The sequence below is a fragment of the Stegostoma tigrinum genome, chromosome 8, assembly GCF_030684315.1.
Source record: "Stegostoma tigrinum isolate sSteTig4 chromosome 8, sSteTig4.hap1, whole genome shotgun sequence".
Taxonomy (NCBI): Eukaryota; Metazoa; Chordata; class Chondrichthyes; order Orectolobiformes; family Stegostomatidae; genus Stegostoma; species Stegostoma tigrinum.
The window spans coordinates 73305122-73327468 of record NC_081361.1 but is presented as its reverse complement, the minus strand read 5'-3'; the positions used below and the strand labels follow the sequence as shown (position 1 = coordinate 73327468).

The 22347-nt window shown below is 42.4% G+C and overlaps 1 protein-coding gene across 1 annotated transcript in view; it reads left to right on the top strand.

Annotated features, from left to right (window-relative positions):
• Positions 1–22347, top strand: part of LOC125456053 (BTB/POZ domain-containing protein 19-like) — a 163439-nt gene that overhangs the window by 121000 nt on the left and 20092 nt on the right. The window contains exon 5 of the mRNA XM_048538714.2: positions 17542–17610. Within this exon, the coding sequence (XP_048394671.1) occupies positions 17542–17610 (69 nt within the window). The remainder of the gene's footprint in view (positions 1–17541; positions 17611–22347) is intronic.

Genomic DNA, 22347 nt, shown 5'->3' with positions numbered 1-22347 from the left:
TATGGTTGGTAGAATATGATATTTGAAAATGCTGTCACTGTTCTTTTGAAACCATTGAATTTCTTACATCATTGACTCCAGCTCCTCAAGGCTATAACCCAGGTATTGACTTGCACTGCTTTTGGCCCCACTGCCATGTAAATACATATCTGGAAGACCCCCTGGCCCCCTGCAGACACCTGTTTTCTCTCCTCCGTTCTACCTCTCCCAACATACCTTCCAGTAAAGTATTCATGCTACACAAGAAAAAAAACAAAGAACTGCAAATGCTGGAAATTAGAAATAAAGTCAACAATTGCTGGAAATAATGTGCAAATTCTACACAGAGGGTGGAATTGAAGCCGGGTCCATGGTGCTGTTAGGCAGCAGTGCTAACCACTGTGCCACCATGCTGTCTTTGAATCAATTCATACAGTATTTATGCTCTCTTGATTCAGGCTGTTATTCAGAGTTCCCAGATTAGATTTGCATCCTGAATGACTTCCAGAATTTACTCTGACCACAACACACCAACTCTTTATGAGGGTATCAGAGATAATGGGAACTGCAGATGCTGGAGAATTCCAAGATAATAAAATGTGAGGCTGGATGAACACAGCAGGCCAAGCAGCATCTCAGGAGCACATGAGATGCTGCTTGGCCTGCTGTGTTCATCCAGCCTCACATTTTATTAACTCTTTACGAGGTGTCAGCTAGCTTTAACTTGCACTGTGACTTATGACATTGGCCCCTGTTAGGGTGCCCTGACAACAAACAACATGGCTCTTACTAATAGACACTGAAAGCTTTAAAATGAGCCAATGTTGTGAGAGTTATATTCAAAGACTCTGCTACTGCCATCTTTTTGGGAAGAGAGTTCCAAGGACTCATGACCCTCAAGTGAAAAATAAAGCCTATCTCTGTTTTAAATGCATGACCCTTTACACTTCTTACATAGTGACCTCTAGCATTAGCTTCTCCCATAAGAGGAAACATCATCTCCAAATTTACCCTGTCAAGATCCCTCAGAATCTTATATGTTTTATTCAAGTTGTCTTCTACATTTTTAAAAAACCTAGCTTGTCCAACCTTGCCTCCTATGATAATCTGCCATTTTAGGTATTAGTCTCATAAACGTCCATTAAAGTGCTTCCATTGCATTTACATTCTTACTTAAATGAAGTGGCCAATACTACATAGAGTATTTCCAGATATGGTCTCAGTGCCCTGCATAACTGAAGGATAACGTCACTACTTTAGTATTAAATTCCCCTCACAATAAATGATAACATTCTCTTATCTTTCCTAATCACTTGTACCTGTAAAGTTGCCTTTAGCAATTCAAGAACTAGTACAACAAGACTCCTCTGTGAATCAGACCTCTTCAATTTCTCACCATTTTGATAATATGCTTTATTTTGTTTTCTTTCAGCCAAAATAGTCAATTTCATGTTTCTCACATAATGCTGCATTGTCCAGATCTTTGTCCACTCACGTAACCTCACTTTATTTTTTGTAGCCTTCTTGTGGCATCTTCACAACTTATTTTTCTACCTAATATTTGTGTTTTCAACAAACTTAGCAACCATTTGGAAGTTCTATCTGCCCAGTCAGATGGATTTGAAATAGCCCATGGCACTATTTGAAGAACAGTGTAGTTTTCTTTTGTGCTTTTGTGGTTTGACATTTTACAGTAAGAAAGGGAAACATTTCAGTATAAATATCATTTATAGTATGATAACAATTGTGTCAGCATCATGCCTAAAGCCACACATCCTATCCAGCAGTCTTATAAGAAATATATAGATCAACATATTTACTGATCAAATTGAATAAATATTTCTAAAAATGATAACCTCAAATTAATACGGTGAATAGTGGATAGTGTCCCTGGCAGGATTGGATAGTGTCCCTGGCTGTCAAGTGGAAGTTCTGGATTGGCTCCCACTCCAGAACCTAATGCCCAAGCAAAGTGTATTCAGAATATGGCCATAAATATTGTTAACCTGTAAATCTTTCCACTATGCCTACGACAGACGATATGAGTGGGACAACTTCCTGGTCTTCCTTGCATGATGCAGAGCGATGCCCCTCATGGTTTTGCCTTTGACAGGCTGATGACAATTTCCAGGAAAAACTAGTGACCAGCACATGTTTTGTCTGCTTCATGTGTCACTGGGTGTCAAAAATCGAAGAATACATTATGAAACATTTGACAGTCTTTTTCTGCCATTGCTATAAAAGCTAACATTTTGGTGATATGTTAACATTATGATGCTTGATTTTATCTCTGGCACTTAATGGTACTCAAATAGTGCTTGACTCCAGTTGTTTCACTTTTAGATCGGTAGAATTGCTACAATATTATAATTGTCTATACCAATAATTCCTTTCTGGAGCATTTCAATACCTTTCATAAAAATGTGATACAGGGTCATTATGCAAAGTGCCATTGTTTGTCACTAAATATTGCTATGAATATTATTCATATTCAGTAGTAGCAACATCCGATATATTATTTTTTGGAAATGTAGTTAAATAATTTAGTGAACTGTATAACTTTCCAAGGGGATGTACTGGTAAGGAGATTGAGAACCCACTAATGTTACCCTTTCTTCAGAACATCAACTCACATATCCACTGTTGACTGTATTGTCCACAATGTTTGCCTTGTCTCAACAGAGATTGTGCTCTTACTGCTGTGAAGATAGAAGTTATAATGTAATGCAGTGAGACAACACTTTTCTTATTCTGAGCACTCACCATGGAAACCATGACTGCAGCCAACTTTTAAGAAGAAAGTCTCAAGTATGGAGCATCTGGTGATCTGGCACCATTAAACTCTGACAATGTCAGTACTATTCAGTTGTTCAGTAAAAAAGGTGATTAGATCCTCACTTCTTTTTTGAAAAATGTTTTGAAAAGACTATCTTTTCTTCATTTAACATTCAATGAGGCAAAAACGCTGCATTCTGTCATTATTTCAGATTACATCAGACTGAGTTGTAATGAGTCATAATGAGATTATTTTGTTTTTTAATCAACATGTTCAAAAAATGTTATTACACATTTCTGCAGCAGGCGGGAATTGAACCCAACCTCCTGGCGCAGAAGTAAGGACATTATCACTGGATCTTGACATTATTAAGATATTATTTTCGTACTTAGTCGAGGGATATGGGCAACATATGGTGATGCATTGTTACCAATTGCTTGTGAAAAGATGGCTGTTATCTTTTGCAGTTGATGCAGTTCATGTGCTAAGCGTCCTCCCATGGCGTAAGGTAGTCAGTTCCAGGATTTGGACCACACCATGAGCAGGAATTATTTGCTTAAATCAGGATGCTTTAAAGCTTGAAGGGGAGCTTGGGAGGAGGCAGGGGGCTTGCTAATATTCACTTGTGTGCGCTGTCGCCATTCTTCTATGTGATTGAGGTTGTGAATTTGAGAAACTGCTGAAGGAACGTTGCAAGTGACTCCAGTACATCTTATGGATGGTATTGATTGTGCTTGTGGTAAAGGTAAAAAGTCACAATAGTGTGACCAGCTCATAAGGCTGCTCTCTGTCATTAGAGAGAGACAGCTGGTGGTGGCTTAACCTGAGGGTCACCACACCTCAAGCAAGGGGAGAGTTTGAGAAGGAGACCCTTTAATGTTAACGTCAGCCAGCGAAATTGAACTCATGCTGTTGGCATCATTTTGCATCAAAAAACAGCTGTCTAGCCGATGAAGCTAACCAACCCTAGGGTCTAGCTGCAGCACAAATTGATAGACAGGGAGGATGTTTAAGCTCGAGAATGAAGTAATGATCTGGCAACCTGATTTATCCTGAATAATGTAGAGTTTCTTTAATGTTATTACAGCTGCTCCCGACTAAGCAAGTGGAAAATATTTCATCGTACATCTCACATCTCACTTGTGCCTTGTGGGTTGCAGTGGGTGGTTGATTGTGCTTCAGTCTAGGAGGTGAGAACCTCCCGATAGCTTGTGGGGGAATATTACAGCTCACAGTAGGCGTAATCAATATAGAATGAAAGATCCAGGCTTGATTCCCAGTTTGTGCTGAATTCTCAGATGTTGCCTTGGCATTACAATTGTCTTCAGTGCCTGGGATCTAGGTAGCAAAGTCAAATGAGCTGATGAAAATTCAGAGGAACATGACCCTAAAGGGACATGGGGCAACTGCCCCAGAAAGTTCAACAAGGTCATCCACTATGGATCTGAAAAAGACAAATCAGAATACATTCTAAATGGTGATAAGGTAGCAGTTGAGTAGCAACAAACTGGTTAGGGTACTCATGTACTTATAACTCAGCGCCTCATGAACAGATCCAAACATTAATTTGAAAGGTCCAGTGGATTACTGCCAGTTTGCTCAAGGGGAGTTATATTTCAAAAATGAGGAAGCAATGCTTTGCTTGCACAGAAGCTTGATAAGCCTGTCCCTGTTCAGGTTGTGTACTGAACCTCAGGGAAGATATTTTAGCTCTGGAAGAGACACATTGAAGATCTCCACAATTATGCTTGGGCTTTAAAGAGTTAAGAGATGAGGACAAGCTACATACATTTGGCTTGTATTTGTTTGAATTTAAGAGATGATCTACTTGAAGGTTTCGAAATGGTGAAATAGTTTGACAGAGTGCACAGAGAATTTATTTCCAGTGTTGGGGGAATCCAGAACAAACTGGTATACTTTTACAATCAAGGTTAGGCTGCATAGGTATCAAAAACAGGAACATTTTTCACACAGTCTTTCATGTCATTCTGGAAGTCGCTACTCTGAGAGACTGTGGATGCCGAGGATATTGAAATGTTCAAGACTGATAAGTGTATTGAGAGGTATATAACAAAGGGAGGTAAATAGAGTTGAGGTACAGTCTTGAGAACCTAAATTACCTGCTTTGTTCCTGCTGGAAAATGCACGAATACCGTTTGGGTTGGCTATTTTGACCAAGTTTGGGAATCTAGGGATACCTCCTTGCTTAGTCAATGATGAGCTTTGGCGGGATTGGGTAGCTGTAAGCATCAGTGCCTCTTGATGATTTGATTTGCCTCTTGTGTCATGCACTTCTCACACTTTGAGGGCAGTTGGAGATAGATTTGTTGAAATTCACTCACATGAGGTAGCTGCATAGCTAAATGCTGATACTTAATCTAATCTCACTTCTCCACTTGCAAGTAGAAGAAATAATAAAGTATATGTCCAATTCTTTCCATGGGCTCACCTTCTTGGGTTTTGTGTAGCTTTCTTTCCAGGCAACATTTGGGCATAAAAACTGATCTACATTTTTGGTTTCCAACACCAAGCTAAAGTACGTAACTCACAGTTCTTTGTTGGAAACCTTAATGTTGCTTGAACAAGGGATTTGTCCCTTATTTCTGTTCATTCTAATCCCAGGAAGTAGAGAGTCAGTATTTTTGACATCTTCATGTGTAGCGATTTGCTGATAGATCTGTAAACTACTACCATCAGTTAAACTGATGTCCCTGGCAGGAGTACACTCCCTAGAGATATTCACTGTTTCTTGGATTTGTCGATAGAGTGGATAAATGAACAGCTATGATGTTATTGAATGATTGAGCAGGTTTGAAGAAATCAAAATCCTACTCCTGATCATATTTCCTATATTCTTTTGCTGTCCCCTCTTCTGTGAGAGAGATAGCAGGAACTGCTGATGCTGGAGAATCTGAGATAGCACGGTGTGAAGCTGGATGAACACAGCAGGCCAGGCAGCATCATGGGAGCAGGAAAGCTTGATGTTTTGGGTCGGGATGCTTCTTCAGAAATGGGGGAGGGGGAGGGGATTCTGAAATAAATAGGGAGACAGGGGGAGGCGGATAGAAGATGGATAAAGGAGAAGATAGGGTGAGAGGAGACTGACAGGTCAAAGAGGTGGGGTTAGAGCCAGTGAAGGTGAATATAGTTGGGGAGGGGGCATAGGTCAGTCCAGGGGGTGCGGGATGAGGTTAGTGGGTAGGGGATGGGAGTGGGGCTTGAGGTGGGAGGCATGGTTAGGCAGGCATGGACTAGCTGGGCTGGTTTTGGCATGTGGTCAAAGGGGGGGGAGATTTTGAAGCTTGTGAAATCCACATTGATACCCTGCAGGGTTCCCAAGCGAAATATGAGTTGCTGTTCCTGCATCTTTTGGGTGGCATCATTGTGGCAATGCAGGAGGCCCAGGATGGACTTGTCGTCCAAGGGGTGGGGGGGGGGGCGTGCAGAAATTGAAATGGTTTGCGACTGAGAGATGCAGTTATTTGTTGTGAAAAGAGCGTAGGTGTTCCGCAAAGCGGTCCCCACGCCTCCGTTTGGTTTCCTTGATGTAGAGGAAACAGTGAACAGTGGATAAAGTATATCACATTAACAGATGTGCAGGTGAACATCTGTTTGATGTGAAAAGTCTTCCTCGGGCCTGGGGCAGGTGTAGCACTTGACTTGGTTGCAGGGAAAAGTGCCAGGGCTGGTGGGGTTGGAGGGGAGTGTGGAGCGGACAAGGGAGTCACGGAGAGAGTGGTCCCTGCGGAAAGCACATAAGGGTGGGGAGGCAAAAATGTCTTTGGTAGTGGGGTCAGATTGCAGATAGCGGAAATGTTGGAGGATGATGCGTTGGATTTGGAGGTTGGTTGGGTGGTACGTGAGGACGAGGGGGATTCTGTTTTAGTTATTGTTGAGAATAGGGGGTGTGAGGGATGAGTTTTGGGAAATGCAGGAGACACAGTCGAGGGCATTTTTGATCACTGTGGAGGGGAAGTTGAGGTTTTTGAAAAAAGAGGACATCTGGGATTTTTGGGAGTGGAATGCCTCATCTCGGGAGCAGATGCGGCAGAGGTGAAGGAATTGGGAATAGGGGATGGCATTTTTACGGGAAGGTGGGTGAGAAAAGGAATATTCCAGGTAGTTGTGGGAGTCGGTGGGTTTAAAATGGATATCAGTCTCCAGGTGGATGCCAGAGATCGAGACAGAGAGGTCCAGGAAGGAGAGAGAGGTGTCAGAGATGGTCCAGGTGAACTTGAGGTTGGGGTGGAAGGTGTTGGTGAAGTGGATGAACTGTTCGAGCTCCTTGTGGGAACACGAGGTGGCGCCGATACAGTCATCAATGTAACGGAGGAAGAGACTGGGGATAGGGCCAGTGTAGCTTTGGAAGAGGGATTGTTCTATGGATGTACCCTACAAAGAGGCAGGCATAGCTTGGGCCCATGTGGGTACCCATGGCCACCCCTTTTGTCTGTAGGAAGTGAGAGGAATCGAAAGACGAGATGTTGAGAGTGAGGACGAGTTCGGCTAGGTGGATGAGGGTGTCGGTGGAGGGGGACTGGTCGGGTCTGTGGGACAGGAAGAAACGGAGGGCTTTTAGGCCATCTGCATGGGGACTGTAGGTGTATAGGGAATGGACGTCCAGAGTGAAAATGAGGTATTGGGGATCGGGGAATTGGAAGTTCTGGAGTAGGTGGAGGTGTGGGTGGTGGCACTGACGTAGGTAGGGAGTTCCTGGACCAAGGGGAAGAAAATGGAGTCCAGATAGGTGGAGATGAGTTTGGTGGGGCAGGAGCAGGTGGAGACAATGGGTCGACCAGGGCAGTCAGGTTTGTGGATTTTGGGAAGGAGATAGAAGCGGGCGGTGTGGGGTTGGGGAACATGAGGTTAGAGGCTGTGGATGGGAGGTCACCTGAGGTGATGAGGTTGTGAATGGTTTGGGAGATGATGGCTTGGTGCTTGGGGCTGGGGTCATGATCCAGGGGGCGGTGGGAGGTGGTGTCAGAGTGTTGGCATCTGGCCTCGGCAATGTAGAGGTCACTGCGCCATACTACAACTGCGCTTCCCTTGCCCGTGGGTTTAACGATGAGGTTGGGATTGGAGCAGAGGGCTGTGCGTTCTGCAGGGGAGAGGTTGGAGTGGGTAAGAGGAGTGGAGAGGTTGAGGCAATCGATGTCTTGACGACAATTAGAGATGAAGAGGTCGAGGGAGGGTAGGAAGTGTTGGGGTGTGTCCAGAAGGAGGGGGTGCATTGGAGGCAGGAGAAGGGGTCCGTAGAGGGAGGGTTAGTTTCACGATTAAAGAAATAAGCGCAGAGGCAGCGGAAAAACTGCTCAATATTTAGACGAGAGTTACATTCGTCAATGTGTGGGTGGAGGGGGACAAAGGTGAGACCCTTACTGAGGACTGACCATTGGTCCTCAGTAAGGGGGAGGTCTGGAGGTGGGTGGTGAAGACTCATCAGGGCTCTGTATTATTGTTCTGTCTTGAGATGCTGTGAGATATTTGTTGATCACCAGCTAACACATCTAATTCACTTGGGTGATGAACCTCAGAAGCGGCCACAGAGTTCCATTATATCTGTTTGGAATAGATAGAGAGTTAGGATGCCATAGGATCAGAGAACCCCTACCGTGCAGAAAGAGGTCATTCAGCCCATGAAGACCATACAGACCCTCTGAATATCACCCCAATCAGACTTCGCCCTTTCCCCATAGATCCCCCTCCCCGCAATTTCCCATGTATAATCCTCTGAACTGGAGCATTCCTAGACACTATGGGCAATTTAGTGTGGCCAATCCACCTAACCTGCACATCTTTTGACTGTGGGATGAAACCAGAGCACTCGGTGGAAACCGAGTGTACCTGAATCATTTCATAACCCAGAATACTTGCCAGGAAAAAGTGTCTTAAATATCCTAAATATCAAATATCCTAGAATATGACAGTTTCTCTATGCAGAGTTTAAGTTCACACACTCAGCAAGAGGGTGCCTGATGCATATGGACCTATACTAATTGAAGTGTTAGACATTTCAAGAGAAGTGAAATTGAGATAGGAAATTGTGGATGTACATTCCTATATTCAAACTGAGATAGTTCTGAAGGGGCATTTAGTGAGAAGGGACATCAAATCCTATTTCAAACAATGCTGTGTTGTATTGGTATGGCAATATACTGCTGTTAATGCAGATCCATACTCGGTAATTTCCAAAACTCAGTTGGCATGTGCCAGGGAGACATTGAGGCATGGAATATTACAACAACGAATGACAGAAGATCTTTATTTGAGCTGTTGTTGCCTGGGTAACTGATCATTTGGCTATCCTGTACAATTATGAATAGTATGGGTAATGGAAATGTGAGGAGGTAATATACCTGTAGTGTAATTTACTAAATGTGCATTCACTCAACAGGTCTCTAACTTGCTTTGTCTTTTTAATAATGTGTGGAGAATGCAGTTAAAGTATAGGTTTACACATTCCTGAGGGCACATGTTTAAATAGGTTCTTGCGTTCTTGTGGTTTATTGTCAGTGAACACTGAATTTTCTAATTATATTTACATAATTTTGGCTTTGTGGACACCTGCCAGTGTCTGTTGCTGCTTGAAGCTATTTCTGTCTGATATGCACAATAGACCTAAGACTGTCTGCCTCCTCCCCTTTACAGAAACAAAAAAAACCGCAAAAGCACGATCGTTCAAGTATACACTGTTAAGTTTAAGTACAGTAAATACAGAAGGATTTTGGCATTTGCTGTGATTCATGGGTGGAATAAAATGAAAAAGTTCCCTACCTAATTTAAAAGACCACATTTCCAAAATGGAACAAAAAGTCCAAATGCATTTAATTAGAGACTAATTGAGTAATTAAAACAAACAAACTTGAAATGATATTTCTTCGACAAATGAATTTCCCTCTTAATTTTGTAAACTTAGATGCAGCAAAGTTGTGGAAAGAGCAGTAAAAGTGTTTATATTTTGGGTAATTTACTCTACTGCAGCTCTCTCTTTGTACTTGGGATCTGAACAACTCTAACTCGGACAACTGAAATGAAAACCTCCCAGATCTGATGACAATAACTGGTGAATATTGTTAGAACATCTGCCTTTTGCCTGTTTGACCATTACATAAATTTACTTCTGGTGCTGAGATATAGTCTCTTATATCTTAAGTATTATTTAAAGGGTTACGCTCCTGCGTCAATGAGGATTGAGTAAACTCAAGATCTTGAAATAACCAAGGGCAAGGAAGTAGGTTGCATGATGAGTTGGGTACCTATTGCATCTGTGCAATAATTTTGCTCACTCAGCCCCTCCATCACTCCCTCATTCCCTTTGTCACTCACCCAGCCGCTCTAAACTCATTTGTGACCAACTCCCTAAATTCTGATTGCAGGACCACATCCCATTTCCTACCTAATTAACTGATACCTCTGTGGATCATACCCTGTGGCTGGTTATTCTCCCTCAGAAGAATGTCTGGTCCTATCAGGTTCAGGTGAAGATTGTCCCAGTGGAACAGCTGCCAATTTCCCAAGTCCTACTATCACTTTTGAAGCTTATTTCTCCCACACCAGACTATGAGCCACATGTTAATTTATCTTATTTATCCTCTGTAAATTTGCTAATAGTTCAGGTTATTGTCTAGAAATATCAGCTTTGAACTTCTGCATTATCATTTAATTCATTGCTGTCCATATTCCCTATGCCGAACCTCTGTCCTAGTTCTGTCTTTGTCATTTGTACCCATATGGACCAAGACACTGGATCCTGCCCCTTCTCACTGCAAGTTCCTCTCTAGCCCTGGGAAGATGCCCAGAACCCTAGTACTGGGCAGACCACATAGCCTCTGAACTCATACGCTTGGTTGTTGAGAAATGTGTCAATGCCCAGCCCATGCTGTTCCCTGCTACTTTCCTATTTACTACTTCAATGGCCTTCATTGGTGAGAACATTGAAGGTGAGAAGGTATTGCAACATCATATTGCTATACAGGACATTGGTGAGACCACTTTTAGTATACCATGTACAATTCCATTCATTTTTCTGTAGGAGAATGTTGTTAAACTTATGAGGGTGCAGAAGAGATTTATAAGTGATAATGGGAACTGCAGATGCTGGGGAATCCAAGATAACAAAATGTGAAGCTGGATGAACACAGCAGGCCAAGCAGTATCTCAGGAGCACAAAAGCTGACGTTTCGGGCCTCTCTGATGAAGGGTCTAGGCCCGAAACGTCATCTTTTGTGCTCCCGAGATGCTGCTTGGCCTGCTGTGTTCATCCAGTTTCACACTTTGTTCTAAGAGATTTATAAGGTCGTTTATGGGACAGAAGGGTTTGAGTTATAGAGAGAGATTGGATAGGCTGGAGATTTTTTTTCCGTGGAGCATCAGAGGCTGAAGGGTGGCCTTATAGAGCTTCATAAAATCACGAAGGGTATAGATAGAGTGAATAGCTGAGGTCTTTTTCCTAGGACGGGGAGTCCAAAAACTAGACAGCATATGTTTAACGTGAGAGGGAAAGATTTAAAAAGGACCTGAAGGGTAGCTTTTTCACATAACGGGTGATGTGTGGATGGAACAAGCTGCCAGAGGAAGTGGTGAAGGTGGGTACAATTACATCATTTAAAAGACATCTGGATGGGTATTTAAATAGGTAGGGTTAAGAGGGATATGGGCCGAATGCTGGTAAATGTAACTAGGTCAGCTTGGGATGTCTGATTGACACGGACAAGTGGACTGAAGGATCTGTTTCTGTGCTGAATGACTCTATGGTTTCCTCCTGATGGTAATGTGGTCTGTTTGCTAATCAATCTTCCAAACCCCACTATTAGCCATGGAAGCTATAAAAAGTTATGGCAATTCTTAAAGGATATTCAAAAGAATGCAGATGAAGAAGTTCTGAGGCAGGCTCACTCAACTTGAAACGTTAACTCTGATTTCTCTCCTCTGATGCTGCCAGTCTTGCTGAGCTTTTCCAGCAATGTCTATTTTTGTAGCAGATGCAGGAAGATTGATTCTAAAGTTGCTAAGTAGGTTTCACAGGACAATCTACATGATCAATTGATAATTTGCTGTGTTATTATGTCACTATTATTATACCCTAAATTAAACAAATGAGCCATAAACCATCAATTAATATAATTCTTGTGAAATGCCTTTGGAGATTAAAATCTGCTAAAGGGCATACACCTGAATAAATATGGTCAATTCCCAAGTATTTATTTTCAGTTGAATAGCATTTTAACACTGCTAAGGCCCAAGACCAGACCACCCAGAATTATGTTAAAATTTGGCTAGGGACCAATAACTACTTTTTCTTAATGTAGACAAAATTTGAGATGCCAGATACTTACGAAGAAAATAGAGCCACAAAGTTTCAACATTTGAACATACATCACTAAACTGAATTAGGACAGTTGTGTAATGTACAATATACTTACATTTGATAATCTAACACCAGAATTAACCTGGAGGTATGGGTAACAGAAGATATGGTTGAACATCTCACAGAGCATATCAACTAGCAAATGCAGTGAAGACAGATTTCACAGCAATACCCCCACCCTTCCCAGATGATACTGACACCCTGGGTCATAAAACATTATACTTCACAAAGAATTCTAATTCTTCTTTTTCAAAGAGCAACTTTGGAATCTCTCCAAAAGCCAGTCTGTCATGGACTGTCTCAGTGATTGTTCACATTTTCTTTTAGTTCACCCTCATTTCCTGGGAATACGCTCTCCTGGATTCTGCACTGCTCATTCCAGCACTGCACTGTTCACTGACAACTACAGCCTGTTTGTTGAAAGCAAGCTTCATCAAGCTGGTATTCACCCTGGATTTATCCCAGCTCTAATGTTTCTTGCACAACTGCTGCTTGTCTTGTAGGCTTGTTTCACCCAATTCTCTGCTGCACCGAACAATGAGTTGCTTGCAGGCTTATTCCAAGTTTCCAACCCTATCCACCTGCAGCCCAAGGATTTCTCTTGAATGCTAACTCCAACATTTCTGCTGCTTCTTAGGACTTTTCTTGAATCTTAACTGTACCAATTAGCTATAACGAACAGGTCCTAGGGCTTCTTAACCTGAGTTCTACTTGCGTGGAACTATCAAAGGGCTCTTTGGACATCTTCCTGAGCTCCAAGCACACACAGCCAATGGACTTCAGTCACCTTGTCAGCAGCATAGCCACTGGCACACCTCCTGCATGGTGACTGCTTCTCATTCTCTCTCTTTCCCTCTCTCCCCCTCTCTTTCTCTCGCGCTCTCTTTCTCTCGCGCTCTCTTTCTCTCGCGCTCTCTTTCTCTCGCGCTCTCTTTCTCTCGCGCTCTCTTTCTCTCGCGCTCTCTCGCTCTCGCTCTCGCTCTCGCTCTCTGTAACAAACTAACACTGTTTATCTGCTTTAGAGTCCTTCATGAACTGTCTTTGGTGGCCTATTGAAAACCTTGCAACAAGCCCAACCACTATAGATAGGCAAAATTGAATTACTAAGTTCCTTCTTTGTTGCACTTTTCTTAACCTGCTTACATGGTGCAACATGGATACAAAAGAACTGATTTCACCACAACCCGCACATGCAATGCCTCAAATTTGACTTCTTGCCAGAAGAAACTTAAGGAAAGACTTGTAATTATTTAACAGTATTCTATCACCTCTGAATGTAAAGCATTTTGAGACAATCAATGAAGTAATTTTGAAGTATTATCAGTGTTGTCAGTTTAGGACATAAGGCCGCCATATTCAGCACAATAAAGCTCCACAAACAGCAATTTGACATTGACCAGATAATCCTTATATTCCATAAAGTCTGCTTATCCAAGTTAATCTGTTCTTCTGCTTTAAAATGGTGAAGCCTATGTACAAACTGATGTGGAATTATGTTTGCTTTGCCCCGGAACTCTCAGAACTATTTTAGAATGTGAGTGACTTGCTCATTAAGAAAGTTGTTAGGCCTGATACCCGTGGTGGTGAAAGGTCGTCTGACACGAAAGACTCGAGCAAACTTCTGGGCTCTTAGAAGCACTGTTGCCTCACAGCGCCAGGGACCTGGTTTCAATTCCACCCTTGGACAACTGTCTGTGTGGAGTTTGTGCATTCTCCCTGTGTTTGCGTGGGTTTCCTTTGGGTGCTCCAGTTTCCTCCCACAGTCCAAAGATGAGCAGGCTAGGTGGATTGGCCATGCTAAATTCCCTGTAGTGTTCAATTGCTATTCTAATAGTTACTTCTTAAATGTGACCAATTTTGGGAATGTTGCTTCTGTCCCTGTGCCAAAACAAATTCTAGGAAATTAAGTCTGCTGCTTAACTCTACTGAGTTGAAATTTACTGCTTTGATAGGTAACAACAGTGTTTCTTCCTCCCTTTCTTTCCTGAACATATAGACACTGGATCACCAGCTCTCTGCTGCCTTCACTGTATGCTTTCTCTGGGCTAAATCTAACTGTTTAACAAATTACCTGTGAGGCTTCATTAGAATCCCCTATTCACTAGTTAAGACCAAAAGATATAGGAGTGAAAGTAAGGCCATTCGGCCCATTGAGATCACTCTGCCATTTAAATCATGGCTGATGGGCATTTCAACTCCACTTCCCTGCACTCTCCCCGTAGCCCTTGATTCCTTGTGAGATCAAGAATTTGTCGATCTCTGCCTTGAAGGCATTTAATGTCCCAGCCTCCACTGCACTCAGTGGCAATGAATTCCACAGGCCCACCACTCTCTGGCTGAAGAAATGTTACCTCATTTCCATTTTAAATTTACCCCTCTAATTCTAAGACTGTGCCCACGGTCCTAGACTCCCTGCCTAATGGAAACAACTTCCCAGTGCCCACCCTTTCTAAGCCATACATGATCTTGTAAGTTTCTATTAGACCTCCCCTTAACCTTCTAAACTCCAATGAATACAATCCCAGGATCCTTAGCCGTTCATCATACTTTATACCTACCATTCCAGGGATCATCCGTGTGAACCTCCACTGTACACGCTACAGCGCCAGTATGTCCTTTCTGAGGTGTGGGCCCCAAAATTGGACACTGTATTCTAAATGGGGCCTAACTAGAGCATTAAAATGTCTCAGAAGCACATCATTGCTTTTATATTCCAACCCTATTGAGATAAACGACAACATTACGTTCACTTTCTTAATCATGGACTCTACCTGCAAGTTAACTTTTAGAAAATCCTAGACCAACACTCCCAGATCCCATTGTACTTCTGCTTTACAAATTTTCTCACCCTTTAGAAAATAGTCCATGCCTGTATTCTTTTTCCCAAAGTGCAAAAGCTCGCATTTACTCACGTTGAATTTCATCAGCCATTTCCTGGACCACGCTCCTAAACTGTCTAAATCTTTCTGCAGCCTCCCCACCTCCTCAGTACTACCTGCCTGTCCACCTGTCTTCGTATCATCGGCAAACTTCACCAGAATGCCCCCAGTCCCTTCACCCAGATCATTAATATATAAAGTGAACAGCTGCAGCCCCAACACAGAACCCTGCGGGACACCACTTGTCACCGGTTGCCATTCCATTGTTGCTCTTGACTCATCTTTCATCATTTAACATCATACATCTTTGTACCCATGTTGTGTGGGTGGAAGACGCAGCATGAATCTTAACCTCTACCAGTTTCTATGCACATAGCACTGCTCTTTATTAATTGAGGAGGTTTTTCAGGGTGGTAAACAGGGCATCTATACTTACTCACAGCCTGCGTACTCCTAAGTTACAATATTCTGTATGTTATGTTCACCATTGTGGCCTATGTTCCAGTCTCAAACGTTGAATAATGGGGGAGGTAATAATTTTGTTATAAAATTACATATGTTATTAAATAATCAGCATTTATATAATGCCTTTCGCAATTTAAATATTTCTCAAAACTCCTCAGTCAATGAAGTGCTCCTGAAAATGTACTCAGTGTTGGACTGTAGAAAAAGCTAGCAGCACTTTAGTTCACAAAAACTGCAAAGAGATACTAGTGACGCTAGTTGAAGGATAAGTTTTGATTAGGACACTCTGTGGCTCCTGTTCAAATGCAACTGAAATATTGCACTTGTCTTTACCTACTACTTGTGATATGAGCTTTTCATGGAAGAGAATTTGACTGAACAAGTTCTGACCTTCAGATTGTGCGTGGTTTGTAACACTTATGCAGGTCACTTCATCTGACTCAAAACAGATACTGGTCAGAATGATAGTGGATCACCCACACCATCATAGGTCACTGAGAACTGCAGTGAAATTCAATTAACCATTTACCCATTTAATAGTTATAAATAGATTACACTCTTAAAAATTATGATCCTTGTGATCTTTTACATCAACTTGAGCGGGTAGACAAAGCCTCTATTTAACATCCCAGCCAACAGAACACACCTCCAACCCGAAACATCAGCTTTCTTGCTCCTCTGATTACTACTTGGCCTGCTGTGTTCCTCCAGCGACATGCTGTATTGTCTGTGACTACAACGTCTGCAGTTCTTGCTATCTCCAACAATATAATGTTCCCTCTGCATTCTACTGGAATGTCAACAGACATGCTGTGCTTAGATCCTGGGATGGGATGTAAGCTCACAACTTACTGATTCAGAGGTGGGCCTGTCACCACAAAGCTGTGGGTGAGATCCACAGTTTATTAGAGGACCATGAGCGGGGTACAGTATAAGGATAGCAGATTGGTTGATTAACAGAGGGCAGAGAGTGGGAATAAAGGGCTCTTTTCAGGATGGCAGCTGTTGACCAGTGACTGTCTGCAGGGGTCAGCGTTATGATCACAAGTGTTCACATTATACATTAATAATCTGGACAAAGGAACTGGGGGCATTGTTGCTATGTTTGCAGATGACACAAAGATAAGCAGGTAGTGTTGAGGAAGCAAAGAGGGTGCAGAAAGAATTCAACAGGCTAGGACAGTGGTCAAAGAAGTATCAGAATACAGTGTGGGGAAAGGGTGAGGTTATGCGTTTTGGTAGGAAGATTAGAGACATAGACTATTTTCTAAATGGGGAAATCTGAAACACAAAGGGAGCCCTAGTTCAGGATTCTCTTAAGGTTAACATGTAGATTCAGTTGGAAGTTAGGAAGGCAAATGTAATGTTAGCATTCATCTCAAAAGGGTTAGAATACCACAGCCAAGATGTACTGTTGAGGCTATATAAGGCCCTGATCAGACCACACGTGGAATATTGTGAGCAGTTTTGGGCTCCGTATCAAAGGAAGGATAGCTGGCATTGGAGGAGGTCCGGAGGAGGTTTAAAAGAATGATCCCTGGGAACAAAGGATATAAGGAGAGGTGGAGGTCTCTGGATTTGTACTTGATGGAGTTTGGAAGGATAAGGGGGAATCTGATTGAACTCACTGAAAACTGAGAGGCCTGGATAGAGGAGATGTGGAGAAGATGTTTCCATTTGTAGGAGAGACAAGGATCCAAGGGCATAACCTCAGAGTGAAGGGACAACCCTTTAGACCTGAAATGAAGGGAAATTTGTTCAGCTAGAGGGTAGTGACCCTGTGAAACTCATTGCTGCAGAGGGCTGTGGAGGCCATGTTTAAGACAAAGGTGGACAGGCTCTTGATTAGTAAGGATCAAAATTTATGGCAGAAATCAGGAGAATGGGGTTGAAAAACATGTCAGATTGATGATAAGGCAAAGCAGACTTGGGCCAATGGCCTAATTATGCTCCTATATTTTATAATTTATAGGGTGGGGTGTTTTGAGTTTGAGAATGAATTTCTGAGTCACCTTCCACCCACATGAATAGATGATTGCCTCAAACAATCAAACTGTCATTTTGTATCTCCCCAGGCTGCGGTGACATACAGACAGACTGACATGAAAGACAAATGCCTCGCTTTCATTGAGGCCCACACCAAAGTGAGTATTGAAAATGGCTAATGTATCTAATGGCTTCTTTTTTAGACTCTGATGTAAAAAGGAAATCAGTTGAAAACAATTTCAGGCCACTGAACCCATTCACGCAGATTGAAATATCCATCGATTGTGTAGTCCACTAGATATGAGAATTAGGTGTGTCAGTTAGAAATAAATATGTTGCAGAATTGGTACATGTTGTCTCAGCAACAAGAGTTAGTTTTTTTAAAAATTACAGAACAGTCTATGACTGACCATTATGAAACTTAGGCACTGCTTTTTCCCGGACAAGTGTAATGTTTTAACAGCAGATTAATCATAGAACATTACAGCACAGTACAGGCCCTTCGGCCCTCGATGTTGTGCCGACCTGTCATACCGATCTGAAGCCTATCTAACCTACAGTATTCCATGTACGTCCATATGTTTGTCCAATGATGACTTAAATGTACTTAAAGTTGGCGAATCTACTGCTGTTGCAGGCAAAGCGTTCCATTCCCTTACTACTCTCTGAGTAAAGAAACTACCTCTGACATCTGTCCTATATCTTTCACCCCTCAATTTAAAGCTATGCCCCCTCGTGCTCGCCGTCACCATCCGAGGAAAAAGGCTCTCCCTATCCACCCTATCTAACCCTCTAATTATTTTATATGTCTCAATTAAGTCACCTCTCAACCTTCTTCTCTCGAACGAAAACAGCCTCAAGTCCTTCAGCCTTTCCTCATAAGACCTTCCCTCCATACCAGGCAACATCCTAGTAAATCTCCTCTGCACCCTTTCCAAAGCTTCCACATCCGTCTTATAATGCAGCGACCAGAACTGTACGCAATATTCCAAATGCGGTCGCACCAGAGTTTTGTACAGCTGCAGCATAACCTCTTGGTTCCAGAACTCGATCCCTCTATTAATAAAAGCTAAAACACTGTATGCCTTCTTAACAGCCCTGTCAACCTGGGTGGCAACTTTCAATGATCTGTGTACATGGACACAGAGATCTCTCTGCTCATCTACACTACCAAGAATTTTACCATTAGCCCAGTACTTTGCATTCCGGTTACTCCTACCAAAGTGCATCACCTCACACTTGTCCGCATTAAACTCCATTTGCCACCTCTCAGCCCAGCTCTGCAGCTTATCTATGTCTCTCTGCAACCTACAGCATCCTTCGTCACTATCCACAAATCCACCGACCTTAATGTCGACTGCAAATTTACTAACCCATCCTTCTATGCCCTCATCCACGTCATTTATAAAAATGACAAACACGTCATTTATAAAAATGACAAACACGTCATTTATAAAAATGACAAACTGCAGTGGACCCAACACCGACCCTTGCGGTACACCACTAGTAACTGGTCTCCAGGATGAACATTTCCCATCAACTACCACCCTCTGTCTTCTTTCAGCAAGCCAATTTCCGATCCAAACTACTATATCTCCCATAATCCCATTCCTCTGCATTTTGTACAATAGCCTACTGTGGGGAACCTTATCAAATGCCTTGCTGAAATCCACATACACCACATCAACCGATTTACTCTCATCTACCTGTTTGGTCACCTTCTCAAAGAACTTAATAAGGTTTGTGAGGCACGACCTGCCCTTCACAAAACCGTGCTGACTATCCCTAATCAATTTATTCTTTTCTAGATGATTATAAATCCTATCCCTTATAACCTTTTCCAACACTTTACCAACAACTGAGGTAAGGCTCATTGGTCTATAATTACCAGGGTTGTCTCTACTCCCCTTCTCGAACAGGGGAACCACATTTGCTATCCTCCAGTCATCTGGCACTATTCCTGTAGACAATGACGAGTTAAAGATCAATGCCAAAGGCTCGGCAATCTCCTCCCTGACTTCCCAGAGGATCCTAGAATAAATCCCATCCGGCCCAGGGGACTTATCTATCTTCACCCTCTGTAGGATTTCTAATACCTCTTCCTTGTGAACCTCAATCCCACCTAGTCTAGTAGCCTGTATCTCAGTATTCTCCTCGACAAAATTGTCGTTTTCTAGAGTGAATACTGTTGAAAAATATTCATTTAGTGCTTCCCCTATCTCCTCTGACTCCACACATTAGTTGGACTGATGCTAATAGATTTGTCAGAGTCCTGTTGCCTCAATTCTATTTTCTAAAAAAGAACAATCTATTGGTCAGAACAGAGTTTGATTCGCTCCGTTGGCTGGGTAACTGATTGCACCAACTACATGGGTCCAATTCTCACTTCGGCTGAAGTTACCATAAAGGACTCTCCTTCAGAATCCGTCCTCTCACCTGAGGTGTGGTGATGCTCAAGTTAAACCACCACCAGTCATCTTCCTGTAACGAGAGAGAGCAACACAATGATCTGTCAGGACAATGTCAATTTTACCTTTTATTAACGAGAGAAAACTTCCAACCCGGTCAGTTCGATGTAGCTACTTTTAATTGACATGTTCAGAGATGTTATTACTCACCTCTGGAGCAGGTAGCACCTGAACTGTGGACTCTTAGAGTTGGGGTAAGGATGCTAGCACTGCACCATCAGAGTCCTCTTCTGTTTGAGAGCAATGGGTAGCAATGGATCACTTGTAACTCCCTTACTTGACCATTTCCCTCCATAAGCAACACAATCCACATGTCCTTGTTGGCTTCCATTGACTCCATCTTAGAAATTTAAATCTTTTCTTTTGTTTTCAAATTGCTTCTTCACCAATTCCTACTTATACAAGTTTCCTTATTGTTACTTTGCTGTACAGGAACAGAAGTTGCTAGAAAACCTCAGCAGATCTGTGAAGAAAAATCAGAATTAAGATTTCGGGTCACTGCTGAGCTTTTCCAGCAACTTCTGTTTTCGTTCCTAATTTTACAGCATCTGCAATTCTTTCGGTTTTTATTTTGCCTCACTATTGCCAAATCTTCCAACCATCCCATTCCCTGCAGTTTGGAGTTCTCTTCAAAAATCTTAACTCTTGCTTCCCAATCTTTACAACCATTTTAAGCTCACCTTTGGACTTCCTCCATTACTTGGATGTTTGTTGCAGCCCATTCTGATCACTATTCTGAGACGGTCTGTTTGGATAGTTGCTATAAAGTGTACATTTTGATGATGCCACGTGCTATGTACCATTCAGTAAGATATCTACGTGAGAGTTTCTTTTCAGTAAAGGCCTTTCCTTACCAATTTTGTTTTTCTCTTGGCCTCTGTATTTACTGCCTACTGGGCTTTGGAGTCATGGAACCATCTGATCTTGCATCCTCTGAGTCTTAAATGTAAAAAGGCTTATTCTAATCACTTTCCCTCTTGGCTAGAAAGTCAAAATGACTGAATTCCTTACCTTTACTGATCCTTATGCCTTATACAGGAATTTTACCCTGCTCTCGCGGGCATTCATGAAACTCATCCACTCCTGCGAATAGCATCAAACCCAGATCCCTGTAACCCTGCATTTCCCATGGCTAATCCACCTAGTCTGCACAACCCTGGACACTACGGGGCAATTTAGCACGGCCAATCCATCTAACCTGCACATCTTTGGATTGTGGGAGAAAACTGAAGCACCTGGTGCAAACCCACGCAGAAACAGGGAGAATGTGCAAACTCAGACAGTTTCCCAAGCCTGGAATCGAACCCTGGCTCCCTGGCAGCAATGCTAACTGCTGAACCACTGTGCCATCCTAGATGTTACCAGAGAGCCAAGATTACACTGGCCTCACGTTGCCGAGGGTTAATTTCTGGCTGTTTGATTGACAGTGGAGTCAAAATCAAGCTTGGATTGTCAACAGGCTATTTCACAGTGTGTCACAGCTGAAGCCGGATACTGACAGCAGGAAGCAGCAGACTGGAAATCCTGACAGATTTGCTGTGATCAAATCTGAGTTCAAACTGAAATGTTCCCTATTGGCCAGTGTTTGAAATACCACTTCTGCTATTAAACTCTGAACCATCTCAAAAGAGACATTTTGTAAATTTTGATGCTCTTATCTTTTATTAAAGAGTCTTTATTGGTGCGTAAAAGTTCTTGATGGATTGTACTGTTTTACAAAATTCTCCAGGTACAAAGTGCAATGAAGGAAGCTTTTTTTTAAAAACGTCCTTTTAAAACAAAACTTATTTCAATGAACAAACACACAAAATTGGGCGGTAGGAAGAGATCATCTGGTTTCCCAAACCTGACTCTCACTCGTGATGGCTATAGCTTCCTTCTGACCATTACCCCAGATGAATGGCAACAAATTGTGATGCGTGCCTACTTGAATATGGAGTGACTGAAAGAATTTTTACATTCAACATTTGTTCAGCAAATATCACTGAAAAGCTGCATTTTGAGAACTGGGCATGTCATTTCCAATGTCAATCCTGGCTTTCTTGTCCTTGTAGCAGAATCAAACACCCACAAGAATGTAAATATACAGTTCTGCCAGGATAAGGGGTGCAGCCCTTTCAGACACAAGCCAAATCAAATAAATGCAGGCAATAAAGTGCATGGAAAGAATGCAGAAGTGAGCTTTATCTGCTACACTAATCCTGAATGATCTGTGGAGTGAAAGGCTGGGATCATTGTATCAGCGAGTCATTCTGTTAAACTTGTGTTATTTCCGAATGCATGCCTGAACTACTGGATGTGACTAATTGCTTCCTGTTGCCCGATTATCACACTAAGAATAGCTCATTCACACAGATCTTTTGTGACCTTTGTCACAGGACAGCATGAAGTAAAAGGGGAAGCTGCCAAATGAAAGAATTCAGTTAG